The sequence below is a fragment of the Ambystoma mexicanum genome, chromosome 10 (genome assembly GCF_040938575.1).
Source record: "Ambystoma mexicanum isolate Mex_15411 chromosome 10, UKY_AmexF1_1, whole genome shotgun sequence".
Lineage (NCBI taxonomy): Eukaryota > Metazoa > Chordata > Amphibia > Caudata > Ambystomatidae > Ambystoma > Ambystoma mexicanum.
In genome coordinates, this window is record NC_090932.1 from 1022467726 (window position 1) to 1022482631 (window position 14906).

At 50.9% G+C, this 14906-nt stretch overlaps 1 protein-coding gene across 1 annotated transcript in view; it reads right to left on the bottom strand.

Moving 5' to 3' along the window:
- The window catches only part of EIF2B5 (eukaryotic translation initiation factor 2B subunit epsilon), a 900599-nt gene that overhangs the window by 840292 nt on the left and 45401 nt on the right, over nucleotides 1-14906 (bottom strand). The window contains exon 2 of the mRNA XM_069618834.1: nucleotides 14602-14726. Coding sequence (XP_069474935.1) covers nucleotides 14602-14726 — 125 coding nt within the window. The remainder of the gene's footprint in view (nucleotides 1-14601; nucleotides 14727-14906) is intronic.

Below are 14906 nucleotides of genomic sequence, written 5' to 3' on the forward strand. Positions count from 1 at the left end.
GGTCTCAGCTACTCTAATCCCCCAAGTGACTAAGGTGGAAATAGGAACACAATACATTTCGGACCACGCCCCAGTACTGATTAGCCTGGCAATAGACGGAGGGGAAAACAAACAACGCCCGCCGTGGAGACTCAACGACCTGATCCTGCGCGATCTAGCGCTTAGGGCACACATGGAGGAAACTATAAACAACTATTTTGAAGAGAACGACAATGGCGAGGTTGACTGGAAAACAGTCTGGGATGCAGGGAAAGCTGTAATCCGAGGAGAATTCATGGCCCAGGCAGCAATATACTGTAGGGAACGGGCGTTACTAACCATGAGAATGGAACTAGCCCTAAAAGAGGCAGAGAAAAACCACAAGTCTCGAGAAACACAGAAATCCTGGCGAGAATTAAAGAAGGCCTGTGCCCAAATAGAAGGTCACACTGCGGATGCGGTAGCACAGATGTTGCTTAACACTAAGCAATCCTACTATGTCCACGGAGGCAAGGCAAACAAATTCCTGGCGGCCAAATTAAACAAACAGAAATCCCGTAACTATATAGCTGCCCTAAGAAATGAAAAAGGGGACATGATCACAAAAGAGGAAGAGAAACTGGAAATAATGGTCCGGTTTCATGAAGAACTACTACAGGGAGCAAACCTAAATGCGACAGACCAAAAATCTTATCTACTGGCTACCCATCTACCCCAAATCTCGGACAAGGAAACAGAAATCCTGGGGAGGCCATTCACAGCCCAAGAAATCAACGAAGCTATCTCTTCATTACCAAGGAACAAGACCCCCAGGCCCAGATGGCTTCGGAAATGCGTACCACAAAACATTCCGAACACAACTACTAGGCCCCCTCACCCGACTTTTCAACACAATCAGAGAGACTGGGTCGATCTCCCAAGATATGGCAAGATCATCAACAATCCTTGTGCTGAAACCAAACAAGGATCCCGCCGAATGTTCAAGTTAACGCCCGATAGCACTCCTAAACACAGATTCAAAGCTATACACAAAGATACTAGCGAATAGACTATCACTGATCATCCCAGATATCATCCACGAAGATAAAGCAGGTTTTGTTAGGGGACGCCAAACCCAAGATAATGTTAGAAGAGCCATAAATGTAATTGAATGGGGGAGACATACAAATCAGAAATTTGCAATAGCGGCCCTAGACGCTTCACGCGCTTTCGACAGCTTGGACTGGGGATACCTTCGATTGATCCTGGAGAAATTCGGATGCGGGACACAATTCAGCAGGATGATCCTGGCAAACTTTCAAAGCCCATCAACATCATTCCGGATAAACACCCGCGACTCAACACAAGTGGAGATACGGAGGGGTACACGCCAGGGCTGCCCCCTATCCCCACTAATATTTGCAATGGCTATGGAGCCATTATCAGCGCGGTACAGAGGAGACCCCGCTATAAAAGGAGTGCAAATCAAGGAGACCCCGCAGAAAATAGCATTATATGCTGACGATGTGATGCTCTATATGGGAGACACTAAGAACACACTACCGAGAGCCGATGAAACACTGGAGGAATTTGCCACCATATCCGGATTCACAATCAACTACAATAAATCAAAGGCATTAAACATAACGGAGGACGCAAATACAATAAACGGCATGAAGCAGAGTTTCCCCCGGAGATGGGGGGAAAACACTCTAGAATACCTGGGAGTTCACCTGGCAAAGAAATTTGAGGACTTGTATAAATCAAACTTCCCCCCCCTCTTTGGAAACAACTTCAAGCGGACCGACTGATATGGGATAACCAGGAACTGTCGTGGTTTGCCAGAATAGCAGCGGTAAAGATGACCCTTCTCCCCCGCCTAATATATGTGACCAGTTCAATACCCGCGGAGATCCCGCCACAGATGATCAAAGAACTTCAAAACGCAGTATTTAGATTCATTTGGGCAAAAAAGAGACCCAGAATACAGAGACGTATACTGACCCGTCCTCCGCTCCTGGGAGGCGTGGGAGTTCCAGACTTGGGCAGATACATCATGGCAGCGCACTTGGCCCCCATACTACAGTGGGCTAACCCAGCCAACACCAAAGGATGGAGAGCCATAGAACAAGCATCCACACAGATCCCGATAACAGCGCTCCTAGCACTGAACCCCAGGGCCCGCGAAACAGAAGGAAAACTACTAGGAGCTACTAAAACAGCCCGAGTAACTGGGACAGAGCCATGCAAATGAAAAAGATCAAACGAGGGTTGGGCCCATTATCCCCAATAGCACATAACATCGATTTCACCCCAGGCCTGAAGAAGAATTTCTGGGTAGGGTGGAAAGGCGCAGACACCCTAACACTGCAGGACCCAATCCCTTTCTTAGAATGCAAAAAGAAATTCGATCTGGGGGAAAATGAAAGGTTCAGATATATGCAAAAACGACACTGGATCTCCCACCCACCAGTGAAAAGAGTGGGTACAAGAACACTAACAGGCTTGGAACTAACAATGCAAGAGGGGAAACCAGAGATAGGGATATCTAGAATTTACAGGCTACTCGATGGAGCACAACCAATGGACAACCTAAGATATAAAGAGAATTGGGAAAAGATATAGGAGAGCCGATAACGGAAAGAGAGTGGGACTAGATATGGATGAGAGCTCATAGATCCTCCAAATGTACAGCAATTAATGAAGCTGCATATGAATTATGCTACAGATGGTACATGTCCCCCCCACAGACTACACAAAATAAACTCAGCATATCCCCCAAACTGTTGGAGACAATGTGGAGGGAGAGGAGACCTGTTCCACATGTGGTGGACATGCCCCAAGGCGATTACCTATTGGAAGGAGATACTGGGACACATCAAAGACATTACTGGCAGAGAATTACCACCATCACCTAAAGTGATCCTGCTGGGAGCAGAGGCAGAGGGTTTATATGCGGCATCAGGGCATATATCCACTCTAATAACACACTTGCTATCGGCGATACGAATGACATTGGCACAAAGGTGGCAAACACTAGAGGGCCCAACAACACCATGGTGGTGGGTGAAAATATGGGGAGTAATGGCAATGGAGAAGGTAACTGCCATAAGAACAGAGACTTACCAGAGATACTTATCCATATGGTCCCCGTTTAGAGACTTGGTCGGAGACAGGGAAGCCCATTTCTATAAACCACGCAACCTCAGAAATATATCGATCACCTAACAACCCAGAGCGAAGAAAGAGAGAAAGAATCAGCACAACGAGAAAAAAGAACAAGGCAAAAAGTAAAGGGGGGGGGGGGAGTTAACTGTCTAAGCGATACATTCAAGAACCTATGTATGAAAGAAATGATCACTGCAGAGACTTTAGCCTACTGGCTCCCCCTCACGAATCTTTGTCGGAAAAAAAAAAAAAAACGGAAGCCTATTTCTTCAAACCTCAGATTCCCAAAACGGTTACACCCCCTGACAGCCAGGAACACAAAAGAAGTGGAATCCTCATATGGGGACGGATTAACGGAAAGGTCAAAAGACTCTGGAACCTAGAGATAAAGGACCTGGGTAGGGGGTGTGGAAATAAAATTAAGAATGAATCCATAAAACTGAACATTTCTGTTGTATAGCAGCAGACTACGAAGTTATGAAGCGGACTCAAATCGTCAAAAGCTATACTCTTGAACATTTGTTGAAAGTAAAATAATAATTTATAGTTTAAAAATTGGAGGCAATTTATACAACATCGGGTGACATTAACCCTGAATGAAAATTTGATTTTTTGCATTGTGGTTACAAAGTATAATGATTATATGTTGTAATTGACTATGCTTCTATCAAAAATAAAAATGGTTAAAAAAAAAAAAATGAAACTTTCTTCTTTGCTCCCTCAACAGATCTGGTGTCACCACAAAAGCGGGAACGGTGCGCTGTCACCGACAGGGCCTTGCGCGGCCCCTCAGAACTGTTGGTAGCCTTAGCCTCTGTACGAGGGACCTCGGACCTAGGTCCAGTAGAAGCCTTATTGGCACGGGCCTCGAACATGCGTTCGGTAACCTCAAGCCCAGCCAAGACCTCGGGGCGTACCCCGGTTTTGTTTTTGAGCTTGGTACCTCACGACTCAGGAGGGGCCTCGGAGTGTACTCATCACAGGCCCCTTACGGAGACCCCGGGAGAAAACTCTGGTAGGATTATTAGGCCCGACAGGCACCTCAGGACGAACCCCGGTAACAGAGCGATCAACGCCCCTCTCGAGAGGAACCCGGGAAGGTATCCCCCGGCCGGGGTGCTCTGAAAATCAAAAAACTTACCGGGCGTTTTTTCTTCTCGTCGATGAACACCTGAAAATGCAAAGGAGGAGTCCGTCCGAACACCTCCTCCCACCGCTCCAACCGAGGTTGAAGAGCTCGGACCGAAAGAGAGTCACAGTAAAAATAGGAGTCCCAACGGTGTTCCGGACCCAAACACTCTAAACAAAGAGGATGGGGATCCGCCCTCGCGAAGCGACGGTGACACGATGAACAGTCTGGAAAATCTAGTTTAAAAGACATAAACAGACTAGTAAACTAACGCTAGCGAGAGCCAGAGAGGGAAAAACAGGAAGAAAATCTTCCGAGGATGCAAGTGCGTCCGACCCCGATCGTGCGGAGAAAAGGACTGATGGGCGATGCGGAGCCAAGGTGGGCGGGGTTACGGTCGCGTGCCGGGCCCCGCGCAGGAAAGAGAGGGACACATTTTTGAAAAAACTTTGGATGCTTTTTACAAAGTGCTCCGGTCCCGTCCCACAGGACGGAGAGATGTCCCATAAGTATGGAGGAAAGGGGACGGGACGTAGGAGTAAGAGGAGAGGTAAAGGTGGAAGAGGATGTGGAAAAATGCATAAAAGTGAGAAGTCTCGCCTGATTGTCGGGCTTTAGTACAAACACGACAGTAGTTTACAACGTATACTACCTTCTTCCCGCTGGCCCCCAAAGGTTTCCGGCAATGCGTGCTTTAAACTGATACCATTTAATATCATACACCAAGTTTATACAACACCACAAGAACTGCACATGACGAACACACAGATCCCACACACCAGTTGAGAATAAAGAGCCCAGGGCAAGATACAGCAGAGCAGGAAGTCACCAAAAGTTAACCAGAGGAAATGCAGCACAGACTTGCTTACCAAACCAGAGGGACCCTTGAGGGTGAGTCTCAAGGGTAATCACTCACCCCCGGAACCCAGAGTAAAGTACTTGCAGTATTGGTTACTCGAAATTCAGTTCCAGGGAGGCTGAACAACATGGTAATTTGTAAGATTTCATTTTGGGCGCAGTCTAACCCCGTCTGGCTCCCAGGGACCTGAACCCGGGACCAAAGATAATCCGGAAAACCAAAAAAAAAAAAAAAAAAGAAAAAAAAAAAGAACTAACAGCCTTCCAACGAACCCGCCCCTCAATCCAGCAGCTAAAGTAACAGCAAATGTGGAATCGGTCAGGTCAACAGACAAAATGATGCAGCAACTAAGCAGAAGACTCTCCCAGCACTGGGACAACAGTGTGGATTGACCCAGCACAGCTCAAGAAGCAGACAGGGAAGGGTATTTGGTGTTCCAATACCCTTCCACGTGGAAACAGCACCAAGGCAGGAGATCCCTGCAGTAAATGGCAGGAAGTGGAGGTAAAGTCTCGAGAAAGTCCCATCATGAAAAGTCCTGACCCAGCATACAAGTTGATTTAGCAGGTGGATGCAGGAAGCACAGGATGGATGTTCAACAAAAGAAAAAATACAGACCAAATATGTGCCCAAGCCATGCATTTAGCCAGTATGGCCAATTGAGGGCCTAAAGGCAACATTGTGGGAAAGAGGGAAATCCTCCAGCAGTTAGGTAGGCCTGCTTTTGAAAATTCAGCAACCAGAGAACAGAACAAGTGGGTACTTTTTTACCCCTTTAATATCACTACTGAGAGGAGCTGGCCAAAGGCCTGCCCACCAATTACAAGAGAGGCTAGGAAAACATGGCAAATGAATCTGGTTAGCCCTTAGGCCTGCCAACGGTATCTGGTCATTGCATCGAATGCAATACCATTGAATGCCTTTCCATCTAAAAAATTGCATCTAAAAAAAAGAATTGAATGCATGTTTTCTGAAGGTAAAGGGTTTAGTTTAATTTTAAAGGGTTTTAAAGGGTAAAAAAAGTGGGGTTAGAGGGGGACCCGCATAGTTATTTTTTTTTTTTAATGCATTTGATGCAATTTTTTTCAATGGCATTTTTTCAATGGAATGGTCTGTCGATGGTAAGAATTCAATGGAGTGACTATAAACCCTGCCAACCAACCCAGACAACCCCCACAGGATGTGATAGGAACTGCCCATGTCACACAGTGGTCTAAAAATCAACATGGAGGCTGTCATTTGGGCTCACAAACAGCCCACATAAGTAGAACAGACATATTAAGCCTACTTCGCGATTCCTTACAACGGAGATCCCCCGAAACAAAATGGCAAAGAGCAGAACTTTACACAAACAAAATACATTGGTACCCCAATGACCATCACAACGTGATATTGGGCTACCAACACATAGTACAAACTAAACGCCACAAGCTATTAGCCAGCTATAACTAAAGTCACTTGCCACCTAAATTCAATACATACACAAGGCACACCGTTTCTTACTCGCCAAAAGTCAAATATCAGTAGCCAATGGCTAGTAACGAGTGCACATTTTGCACGCAGTAAAATGACCTGCATCCCTCTGGATGCCAAAACTAAACTACAGCTGCTCCCAACCTATTTCCTAAAACCAATGTAGGGTAATTACTCTGGGAACTAATGGGGTACTCCGGAAACACAACAGGGACTGGGTGCTGTGGCGAACCAAACAAAGGAACCTGACTAAGATGTGACAGGTTCATGGGTGATTTAAATAAGAAAAACTCCTATTGAGGCCATCAGCTATGAGGGACGTTCCCTACCTATGAAACTAAACTAATGGTGTCCATAAAGTGTCCAAAAGAAATAGTTCTTAGTCCAAACCCTACTTACTATTTGGCCCTACCAATAGCCTCCATCCTAGGGTTTTGCTCGGCCCAACTACTGTGATCTCTTTCCAAAGAAAGCTTTTTAAAAGTTTGTTAATTTCTTACAATGCAGTTTAACAGCCTCTCAGCAGGTTCTGAATAGCCAGTCTTAAGTCTTTATATACGTCTGCCATCTTCCCTTCTTAACCTGGCAAAGGGTCTCCTTAATGCAATGATATAATTTCTGACTGGGTGTTTAACAAAGTTCCTGTTTTGGATTCAAGCACGGGAACCCTTCAGGTCCTCATGATTCCCATTCTTGCTCAATATTTTTGTAGAGCCATTGCTCCCCAAAGCCCTCTGCTAGGCTTACTTCAGCAGGGCCTCGGTTGGGCATGTGCCCGTTTACAGCATTCAGGTTTTCCTGGCTACCATAACCTTTTTGGCTTTCCAAGACTCAGGATACCACGGTTTGCAACCCTACCCTCTTCAGCTGCGTTACCTCTCTGGGAGAAATTGCTTCCGTTGCTCTGGCCTGCAGCTCAGTTACTTCTCATGCAGAGATCGGGGATCCAATCTCTCTGCTGTGGTCTGATCTGGGTCAACCGTGTGGTTGCGCCACCAGGAGAGACGGTCTCTTCACCGTCTCCATCTCTCTCAACTTCGGCGTCATTGCCGCTCTGTGATCTAGTGTGGTTCTGCCCGTGCTGGACTTTCTCCCGTCAGAGGCTCGCCTCTGCGTAGGATTCTCTTTTGCTTGTTTTATGAAAGTCATTACAAACAAAATGGTGTATCTTTCCTCTTTGACTGTGGAATTCAGTCGAGATGGAACAAGTTACTTACCTGTAACTGTTGTTCTCCAGCATGGGTCTGGCATGGATTCACATGCTCATGAATATTCCCCGTCGTCAGGCTGGGAATCCTCGGTAAAGAAATAATCAGTATCAGTTTCGTTTCTGATCGGTCTTTCGTAGTATTAACCAATCACTGATCTCTGTGTCATACTGACCACAGCCAATGACTGCCCTCTACTTAAGCCCCGCCTCTGGCAGCCATCTTCAGATTTGGTAGCACGTGAAGTGGCAGTATGAACAAGTGAAGAGCCGCAGAGGGGTAGGCGGGAGGGTTCGCATGTGAATCCATGCCAGACCCATGCTGGAGAACGACAGTTACAGGTAAGTAACTTGTTCCTTCTCCAGCATGGGGTCTGGCATGGATTCACATGCTCATGAATAAAGAATACATAGCAGTACACACATGCACATCCACGGGAGGTGGCAAATGCTCAACATTAAGCATTACATCAAACTCAACATTAAGCAATTCTTACCTCCTCACCAGGCTCACCTTAGGCGAACAGATTGCGCAGCACTGCTTGGCCGACACTGGACTCCTCCCTGGAATCCCGATCGACGCAGTAGAATTTCGTGAAGGTGTGCGTCGACCGCCACGTAGCAGCCCTGCAGATGTCCAGCAAGGGCACACCAGATAGGAAAGCCATGGTAGCTGCGATCGCTCTGGTGGAATGGGCTCTTGGACGGCCAGGCACCGGTCGGTTTGCCAACCGATGACAGTACATGATACAGCCAGAGAGCCATCTGGAAATGACGGCCTTTGAGAGAGGCTTCCCCTGATTGACAGGTCCAAAGTTCACAAAAAGTTGTGACGTCTTCCGAAAACACTACGTGCGGTCCACGTAAAACTTCAGCGCTCTAGCCACATCCAGCGAGTGCAAAGTCCTTTCGGCCAGCGACGAAGGCGACGGGAAGAAAACAGGCAACACCAAGGGTTCGTTGAGGTGGAAGTCCGACAGCACCTTGGGCAAGAAGGAGGGGTGCGTCCTGAGCACTACCCTCGTGTCGTGAAAAGTCAAGTACGGGGGCTTGCAGGAAAGGGCCTGGATCTCTCCCACTCTTCGTGCGGAGGTGATGGCCACAAGAAACGCTGTTTTCCACGACAAGAACTTCAACGGAGCCGAGTGCAGAGGCTCGAACGGAGATCCCATGAGCTTGGTCAGCACCACGTTGAGCTCCCACGCCGGGGCCGGAGCCTTCACCGGCGGGAACGATCTGAACAGTCCCTTCATGAAATCTTTCACCAGACGATGAGACCACAAAAATGTCCGCCCCGTGGTTCTGGTGTATCGGGAGATTATCAAGATTCATCTTGCTGCGGACGCGTGCGCCAGCCCAGCCTTGGCCAGCGTCAGAAGGTACGGCAGTATCTGGGGAGCCGTAATCCGTAGAGGGTTAATCTTCTGTGCGTGGCAGCAGACAGAGAACCTCTTCCATTTGTGTCAATATCATTTAAGAGTTGAGGACGCCCTGGCCTTTGCAAGAACCTCTCTGCAGTCGGCCGGTATGTCGTAACCTCCAAACTCTAGCGCTGCAGGAGCCAGGCCTGCAAGTTCAGCGACTTCGGGTCGTGATGGAGGATGGCGCCTCCTTCCCTGGAGAGAAGATCAGCGTCCGCTGGCAGCTTGATTGACAGGGACGCTGACAAGTCCATAAGGTCCGGGAACCATATCTGCCTCGGCCACGCAGGTGCGACGAGGATCATCCTGCACCGTGACCTCTTGAGCTGGTTGATGAGCCGGATCAGCAATGGCAATGGAGGGAAGGCGTATAGAAACAGGCCCTCCCAGGGGAACGAGAAAGCATCGCCCAGGCTCCTCGGCTGGGGAAACCTGCTAGCGAACCTCCGGCACTTGGAGTTCATCGCCGTCGCGAACAGATCGATTTGGGGAGTGCCCCACCGTCGGAAGAGGCGGTCCACTAGATCCTGTCGTAGTTCCCACTCGTGGCCCGAGCGCAGCTCTCTGCTGAGCGAGTCGGCAATGGTGTTTTTTATCCCTGCCAGATGAAACGGCACCAGAAACATCCCTTGGGCGACGGCCCAATGCCACAGATCCTGCGCCTCCTTGGACAGGGCTGGGGATCTGGTACCGCCCTGCTTCCTGATGTAGAACATGGTGGTGGTGTTGTCGGTGAAGATCCTCACCACCTTGCCCTTGAGGGACGGAAGAAAGGACCTGAGGGCCCAAAACACTGCACGGAGCTCCAGGACGTTGATATGGAGGGACTACTCCGTCGGAAGCCAAAGGCCTCTCACGTGCATATTTCCGGTGTACGCTCCCCACCCTTCCAGGGAGGCATCCGTGGTCACTGTCTACTGGTTGTTGGGGGTCTGGAAGTCCATGCCCGCCGTCAGATGCGCGCGGGTGCCCCACCACCGGATCGCTCGTCGGAAACTCTCGTCGAGTGTGATCCTCTCCTCAAAGCTGCCCGTCGTCTGGATCCATAAACTACGCCAAGTCCCACCTGGTGCCCGCGCAAGACTCTCTGTTTCTGGGAGCAAAGCTCGACACAGTGTCGCTTCTGGCCTCTCCGTCGGAGGAAAAGGACGAGGGCCATCTTGGGCAAGGTGCAGCGGACGCTGGTTGCGGACGCGGCCAGGGTGAGGTCCATCAAGTCCCTCCTCGGAATGATGTCTTCTTGCATTTATCTCATCCGCCTGTGCAGGCTCCGGATGCGCCTGTTGCAGGAACAGGCGCATCCGGAGCCTGCACAGGCGGATGAGATAAATGCCCAAGATGGCCCTCGTCCTTTTCCTCCGACGGAGAGGCCAGAAGCGACACTGTGTCGAGCTTTGCTCCCAGAAACAGAGAGTCTTGCGCGGGCACCAGGTGGGACTTGGCGTAGTTTATGGAGAATCCCAGGTCCGTGAGTAGTTGGACGGTCCTTGCCGTGTGCTCCACGGCGAGCTCCTTCGTCTTTGCTCGGATGAGCCAGTCGTCCAGGTAGGGGTAGACGTGGATCCCCTCTCGGCGCAGCTGCACCGCCACCGGTGCGAGGCACTTGGTGAACACCCTGGGTGCCGACCTCAATCCGAAGGGAAGAGCTCTGAACTGGTAGTGACACCCTTGGACCACGAACCTGAGAAACTTTCGGTGTCCCTTTAGGATGGGACTATGGAAGTAGGCATCCACCAAATCCAACGACGACAGGAAATCGCCCTCCTCCAGTTGACCCAGGACGTGTTGGAGGGTGACCATCCGGAACTTCTGTGCCTTGATGAATTTGTTCAGTCGTCGTAGGTCCAGGATGGGACGCCATCCTCCAGTCCTCTTCTTCACGAGAAAGTATCTTGAGTAAACTCTGGAGCCCCGAAGCCTCTTTGGAACGAGCTCGATGGTGCCCTTCTTGAGCATCGCCTTTACCTCCAAGAGAAGTTGAGGGACGTGATGTTCTTTCCTGGCCACAGGGGGGAAGCGCGGGCACCTCTTTAGAAACTCGAGTGCGTGACCCTGAGCTAGGGCCTCCAGCACCCAACGGTCGGTGGAGATGGACTCCCACACGCTGACGAAGCTCGCCAGCCGGCCTCCCACCGGGGTGCTTCGGTGGGGGCCCCGACCCCACGGCCGGTACAGTCCTGCTTCGACCAGGCTTTGCCGCCTTGCCCTCCTTGGCGACGACGGCGGGGTCTGCCTGACTTGCCTCGTCCCCTGTAAGCTTCCTGTGACGACGAACGGGCCGCTTGACGGTAGGTGGAAAATCCGCCGCTGGAACCTTTGGAGGCACCCTGTTTGCCTCCGCCGCTCCGAAAGGGCAGCCGCCGTTGCTGGAGAACCCCAAGAGCCCGGGCCGTCTCCGCCTTGATGGCTTGAAGGGAATCGTCCACCGTTTTCCCAAACAGGTTGTTTCCGTCGAACTGCATGTCCAAGACTCTGGTCTGCACGTCCTGACGGAAGTCAGTAGCCTTGAGCCACCCACGCCGCCTAAAGCACACGCCGTTGCCCAACTGGCGAAATCCAGTGTCAGCGATGTCTGTCGCAATCGTAATGGCGTGGTCCGACGCCATCTCTCCTTCCTAAAAGATCTCTAGGGCTTCCGCCCTCTTGTCGTCTGGTAGGAAGTCCAGCAGAGGGGCCAGTTTGTACCACAACTCCCTGTCGTAGCGGGCTACGATAGCCAAGGCGTTGGCCGCCTTAATCGTCGTTGCTGCCGACGAGATGACTCTGCGTCCCATCGTGTCTAATTTCTTTCCCTCGCCGTCCGGTGGGGAGGTTGATGTAGAGGCCGCACCCCCCCCCGCTTTCTTCCTGGCCGCCGCAGAGACGACAGAGTCCGGGGTCGGCTGTGCCCGAAGGCACAACGGGGCCGCGTCCGGGACCCGGTACTTCTTCTCGTACCAATCCCTTCTAGCCGGCGTCGTGGATGGGTTCTTGAGGAGGGCGAGGCCCTCATCCCAAATATCGTCTAGTAGAGGTACAGCGAGGACAGTCTTCCTCTTGGTCTTGCGCCGTTGATAAAGGAAACCTTCCTTCTTCTCTTCCGGGCAGAGCTGGAAAAGCTCGGATGCCCTGGCGATCATGGAGTGAAACGATCCAATCTCGTCGGGCAGGGAAGCCCGGGTGGGAGGTGACGACGGGAGATCCTCGTCGTAAACCTTGTCGTCTGTACCAGTCGCGGCCGTGTCAGTCCCCGTATCATCCCCACGTGTCGTGGACGGGGAGGAGGGCTGAACAGGGCGCGATGGCTGAAAAGGAGGTGGAGGGTGAATGCTTCTTCTCTTAGGGGGAGGGCTCCCAGAAGGGCCTGGCTCCGGGTCCCCCGTCGGGAGCGGTTCCTCCGTTGGTGGTAATGGCAGTCTCGTCCTTATCTCCGAGCAGAAGGACTGTATAGCCAACAAAATGGCCGCCGTGTTGTCTTGCGGCACTGGTTGAGGGAGATCCGACGGGCGATCAGGAGCCCCGTCGGCATCCTCGACGCCCTCGTCGTCTTCCACGTCGGGGTCCCTCCCGACAGGATGGCCTTCTTCCAAGCCAGAGCCGTGGCCTAAGACTTCGATCAGCTCCTCCTCAGAGGCTGAGGCCGAGTCCACGACGACCTCCTGCCCCCCCTTTTTCTTCTCTGTCTGGCACGAAAGAGGACTCCCTCCGCGGTGGAAGGGAGATTCTGGGCCCCGGGGTTGCCACCACTGGTGTAGCCTCCACAGGCTGAGCTAGGGCCGCCGCGACTGTCTCGATAGAGGCCTTGGCCGGATGGATGAAGGCTTTCGCCACCTTAGGTGCGCTCACCGCCTTGGGGGGAGGGTCACCACCTCGCTCCCCCTCCGATGGGGCCTTAGGGCACGACCGGGGTCTCTCCAGAAGTTTCGCTGGGTGCTCGGCCTTCCTCTTACCCGAGCCAGAGCGTTGGCTCGTGGTTGATAGCGCCGGGGAGGATGCGCCCTGCCTAGCGCCCGTAGAGCCCGACCGTTCGGCGCTCCCGGTGCCAGCGGACTCGCGGTGCTTGGCCTTCTGTTGGACCCCCGTCGCCGGGGTGCCCTCAAAGGTCTTAGAAGACCGCTCGGACGACGACTTCTTCTCGCCTGACGGGCTCTTTCTTCCAGCCAGTTGGCGAGACATTGATGGCGGTCCTTCATGGTCCGCTCCGACATATTGCCGCAAAACGCACAGTCCTTCTCCACGTGCGTCTTGTCCTCATGCAGGCAGTAAAGGCAAAGGGAGTGTTCGTCCTCCTTAAAGACATTCTGAAGCTGGCATCCAGGGCAGACCCTGAACAGCTTTCCGGGCGTCGAGCTTCCCTTCTCCTGGGCCATGTCCGAGATGGGCCTGAGAAACTTCTGTAGTCCTCCAAAAGCGTGGCTCGACGAAATCTTCACCCTTGAGGGGCGTAGACGAATCCGACACGGGTCCCCGTTAATCGGATGAAGAAACGGTGGAGCTTGAGGCTCTTTTGACCGAAAAAAGAGAAATTTTTCTGAGAAAAAACATGAAAATAGCACTAAAGCTCGAGAGCAATAGCACAAGGATCCCAACACTTGAACGTGCGGTAAAAATCTGAAGATGGCTACCAGAGGCAGGGCTTAGGTAGAGGGCAGTCATTGGCTGTGGTCAGTATGACGCAGAGATCAGTGATTGGTTACTACTACGAAAGACAGATCAGAAATGAAACTGATACTGATTTTTTCTTTACCGAGGATTCCCAGCCTGACGACGGGGAATATTCATGAGCATGTGAATCCATGCCAGACCCCATGCTGGAGAAACAGCATTATCGGAAGACAAAGATTGAAGAAATGTCACTATTTGGAAAATCCAAAACAGAAGAAACAAGTCTGATTGCCGTGTAGGCAAACAATGTATTCTGGAGAGGGAGTTCCTAACAGGAATGAGAGCCCTTGTCCCCAAGAGGGGAGTCACTCCCAGTTAGGTACCACTTTACCAGACCCCTGGGGGGGGGAGGGGTCTTACTTAGGGGGCACACCTCCCTAGCTTCTAAGGGGGATGCTCCCCTCTGGGAAGAAGCGACGAATAGTCGTCAGAGCCTTATGAGGGCACAGGATTGTATACTGAAAATGAGCATAAAAGGGTTGCAATTGCAGGGCTTCTACTGAAGTCCCTCTGATCAGCAAAAATAGGCCAGAGATCCAAAAATAAACAAGCGCAAAAAAAGGGGTAAGGAGTCCTAAAAATTGGCCCAAGAATAACCAAAATTGAAATTGTGTTTTACCAATTGTGTATTCTTTTTTAACGCTTAAAGATTACAGTAGACAGAAGGCACCATTTTCAGCACAGCGATTAACAGTCATGTAGGGCACAAGAAGAGTTTAAGTGAAAAGAAAACTGTACTCACTGCAAGTGCTCCTTGATTTGGGAACTCATAGAGCAGCAGAAAATGAAGGTCTCCTGGACTCCAGTGGCCGTTAGAAACTCTAGTGTGTAATCGATCAATGCCACGTTCACCAACGGAAGAAGAACCTGGAAAAAGGACATGGACAGAGAACAGGGAATAAGCACAGCATATGAAGCAGGATGACTGATTTTCTAACTCCCGGAACGCAAAGCCGATAGACTTCAATTAATTTGTTTATTTAGTATTTTTAGAAGCATAGAAAACGTCAGTTTAGTATAATTACAAAAAGCAAAACGTGCACAGAC